Source organism: Fundulus heteroclitus, chromosome 5 (genome assembly GCF_011125445.2).
Source record: "Fundulus heteroclitus isolate FHET01 chromosome 5, MU-UCD_Fhet_4.1, whole genome shotgun sequence".
In the NCBI taxonomy this organism is placed as follows: Eukaryota; Metazoa; Chordata; class Actinopteri; order Cyprinodontiformes; family Fundulidae; genus Fundulus; species Fundulus heteroclitus.
In genome coordinates this window covers 22,676,942-22,681,083 of record NC_046365.1, presented here as the reverse complement: position 1 = coordinate 22,681,083, position 4,142 = coordinate 22,676,942, and the positions used below count along the sequence as shown (strand labels likewise).

General features: G+C 38.8%; 1 protein-coding gene across 4 annotated transcripts in view; it reads right to left on the bottom strand.

Moving 5' to 3' along the window:
- Window positions 1-151: 151 nt before the first annotated feature.
- The window catches only part of c5h22orf23 (chromosome 5 C22orf23 homolog), a 64,422-nt gene continuing 60,431 nt past the window's right edge, over window positions 152-4,142 (bottom strand). For all 4 annotated transcript variants that reach the window (XM_036137211.1, XM_036137213.1, XM_036137212.1 and 1 more), the window contains 5 exons: window positions 3,883-3,945; window positions 2,783-2,941; window positions 2,498-2,635; window positions 2,232-2,332; window positions 152-1,163 (listed from right to left, as the gene is read on the bottom strand). In XM_036137211.1, the coding sequence (XP_035993104.1) occupies window positions 1,101-1,163; window positions 2,232-2,332; window positions 2,498-2,635; window positions 2,783-2,941; window positions 3,883-3,945 (524 nt within the window). In that variant the 3' untranslated portion in view covers window positions 152-1,100. The remainder of the gene's footprint in view (window positions 1,164-2,231; window positions 2,333-2,497; window positions 2,636-2,782; window positions 2,942-3,882; window positions 3,946-4,142) is intronic.

The window sequence follows — 4,142 nt, the reverse complement described above, 5'->3', positions numbered from 1 at the left end:
TAGGACCGAGTAGTTGCACTATACTGCTCTGTTTCTAACAGAAGGCCAAAATAAACGTAAACTTTTATCTTTTAATTAACTTACTAGTTTTATTGTTGCTAGCGCGTACTCCGGGTACGGGCTGCCTTACATGAATGCACTTCTAGTTTAGACATTACAGTCAGGCAGTCTTGTAGACAGCTCAGGGGTCCTACCAGGCAGTGACACAGCGTACCGTAATCCTCTGAATATCTGTTGAGCGGAGCAGCTTTATTGCAAAAGTCGTACTTACAGATTTTAACAGCTTTTTGAGCGCATTGTACCACATGCAATCGGTCGGTAACCATATATTGGGTGCACCATCCATTTTTGAGAAATATTTAAGGGATTTTAAGTGCGCCTTATAGTCTGAAAAATACGGTACAGCATTTTCCATTGCAAAGCTCAGGCAGCGAGGTATACCAAAAGAAGTCCAGCTGCTACACTGCGTCTGAAATCCTAGTGTCAGCTGTGTCTCTGCCAGCTGCGCTGACCCTCAGTATTTATGAGAAGTGTTTGAAGAACATGAAAGAAAGAAAATGTGTTTTTAAATAACCTGTAGATTTATTGTAGCTTTTATAACTGTGCGTCACCCATGCAATAATTAGAAGAGGAAAGCGTATTAGTGAACAAAATACCATTTCACAGAAGCTTTAGCCATCAGGGCTAGCTTGGCTTGTATATGCAATGGTTAACGTTCACATTAAAAAGCCTTTTGTCTGTTTATTGCCTTAAGAATGATAGGAAACTGTATTTATGATCATGTTGTTTCAGTGCAATTTATTTAACTGAGCATGTGGATAATGGTCTGTAGAGTTCATGTAAATGTGGTTGTAGTCGCTCTGTTCACGTTTTGCCATTTAGCATCACACCTGTGTTATCTCTGTACCTGCCTTCATGTCCGGCTTAAACCAAGAGCTCTGTAGCTCCACGTTTCTCATCTGTTCTGTGTTCAGCAACAGCAGCAGGATTATTTAAAGTACTGACAGGTGCAGAGAGAATAAACTAAGTTTATTACATATCACGTTTGTTTGTTTTTTTTCACTGATGTATAAACTTGGAGCATGAGGCAGACGTGATCTTCAGTCGTCTGCTCCCTGCTTGGAGGCGTCGGCCTGATCCAGAATGTCCAGCTCACGAAGCCTCTGTTGGTAGCAGAGGAGAGAAAACGAGCCGTTAGCTTAATGCTATTTACATGCGCTCCTCTGGAACTGAGATCAATGAAGAGTTCAATTACTAAAACTCAGTTATTGTAGAGATGTTGATATATTTTAAACATTTCTGTTAATTTAGTGCTTCTCAAATAGAGGTTTTTAATAGAAATGTTGACTTGTTCAAAGGTATTGAAGTCATTATGACGGAAAGGTTTTGTGAAAGAGGCCATGACTGTAGAAACGTCATACTAGACTAACCTGGATTCTGTGAAAATTTACTTTCACTGATAATATAATTTAGGACCACTGAGCAATAGTCCACCCCTGTTTTTTTTTTTGTTTTTGTTTTTTTCCTGTGCCCAGGACAGACGTGTCTGGTAGTACGGAAAGCAACAGTTCGAGCTCATGTCCTGGACAGTCGCAGTGTGTGCAGTGGCTCTTTAAGCATTGAATCCAAACCCTCTTGCCCCGAACACTTGAACGCACTTTTCTTCCCCACAGTTTTTTCTTCAACTCAACTTTCCATTGATATCTTTGGATGCAGCACTGTAATCAGCCATAATCTTTCACTATAACGTTTTACAGGTTATCCTCTTACAGGATGTCAATTGCTGCAAAGCCATGGACAATGCAGACGACTCTCCCTGTGGCTCTACGCTCCTTCAGGAGGAGTTAAAGCTGCTTGTCAAGACTTGATGCAATCTACTGGGTTTCCTCAATAGGACAATTTTTTTTTTTTGTATAATCTGATTGAATTTGACTTTGGAAAGTGCCTTGAGATGACATGTTTCATGAATTGGAGCTTTATAAATAACATTTTATTGAAAACTTAATTGAATTGACCATAACCATAACATTTCTGTATTAAAAATCAGTTTCTATTGCTCTTTTATTATTCAAATTTTCTGAGACGTTGTATTGATGTTTCATTAGCCTTGAATAAATCATCCAACTGAACAAAAATAAACACTTAAAATATACTGATAAGCAACTTATGTGTTCGCTAGCACACGTGTACAAATCCATAATTACTTTTAAAAGCATGAGCTACTTGCTTACCTGCGATATCTCTGCATTGATGATGCCGATGTACTGGTGCTCCTGGCCCAAAGCTGCCATATCTGCTAGAAACTGTCTCCTTTCTTCGATTTCATTTAAAACTACAGAAAAGGGAAAGGCTTCATGTGTGGCGCACAGGAACGGCATAGAGAAATGCAAAGGCTCCTAGAGAATATGGAGACTAATTCACTACAACCATGACTCAGCCTCAGTTGATTGTTCTCGTAACATTCCTGCCACATCTGGATCTGTGCGCCAAGCGTTACCTTCCTGATAGCGCTCCATCTCCTCTGATTCATCTGGTGTGCAACATTCAGACGTTTCTCCAGGCGATCCAGCTGCAGGCTCTTCTTCTCCTGTTGCCAAGATATTCTGAAGCCTCCTCTTCTCCTTCTCCAAATCTCCTGTGAGTGCAAGCCGAGAACAGGGATCAGCATGACCAGAACTGATCTGGATGTAGAGAGATCACTTAACATCTTTTCCCCCCACTGCATACACAGGAGAATTTGAGAAGTAATATTCTTAGGTAAATCATAACTTCAGTTCCGTACGTGTGGGACCAGGGTGAAACTTTTCCCTCACGTAGCTGTCCCCAGCCCGACAAGATTCAGCACTGCGTCTACAAGGCTTTACAGGCGTCAGTCGCTGAGCACATTTACTCAGAGGAAAAGACGGTCCAGAAGCCGGAGTCTGAGACGAAACCGCTCCACCTTAGGGGGGAAAAGATTTAATTTAGACACAAATGAGTAGCAATACTAGGTTAAGATAAGAGATAAGATAGGCTTTATTGATCTCACATTGGAGAAATTCACTTGCCACATCGGCTCATTAGTCAATAATCAGAAGAAGGTGCAAAAGTAGGAAAGGTGCATCAGTTATATACAGTGTATCTTCATATATACAGTGGATCAAAGAAAAAGAGAAAAATAAGAATAAAAATACAAAAAGAAATAGGAATGGGCAGATGATGTCTTATGATGATGTTCTGAGGTAAATTTTGTTTATATGGAATCTTTCACAGGATTAAAAACCGGTGCGCGGCAAAATAAAATAAAAGAATCATAAAACATACAGAACACACTGTATTTTCAGCAATGCAGACGTTATAATTAAAATATGTGAACATTTCACGGCAAATACATTAAGTATCCCCGCTATGTATAAAAACATAATTTAACAACCAAACAGTGTATCATTATGAGTTGAAAATAAATCCACATAAAACTTAAAGATTTTTTTTTTTTTTTACGTTTTTCATTTGTGCCATACTCTTTCCGTTTTCCAATTACTAAGCGGATGATTTCTGAAGGTAATTGTTTGTTGCATCAGAGTAAAGGGAGCTTAGTAGAACTATTATTTTCAGATTAGTATTTGTAAAAAGTCTAATAAGAAATGTGTATTTGTATATGATTACTGAGGTGATGTGATATGTGAACTTCTCCAATGTGAGATCAATAAAGCCTATCTTATTTTATCTTATCTTATTTCCCCTTCAACATTACAATTATGCACTGTTGGTCTGTCACATAAGATCTGAAGAATCTACAGAACATTGTTGGTTTGTAATGTAACAAAATGTGAAAAAAGTCAATGCCTAGTAATACTTTTCTGTGGTACTGTTTTACTGCGTCTGACTTTGAAAGAGACTTACGCTTTGTGCGTCTGTTGATCTGTTTTCTCTGGAGGCATGCAAGCTTTGATTCCTCTTTCATCACTGAACAAATCAAACAAACAGAAAAGCACAAGCGAGATCAAGGAGGACTGACTTTACAGCACAATAACCCAATCTCAGCTTCCCTGAGGCCAGACAGACAAAGCCAAGTGGTTGTTTTTAAATGAATTGTCTATGAAGGTCTAATCAACTTGCACTGTCCAACTTTGTGCATCTGATATCAAATAGAGATTTTTCTA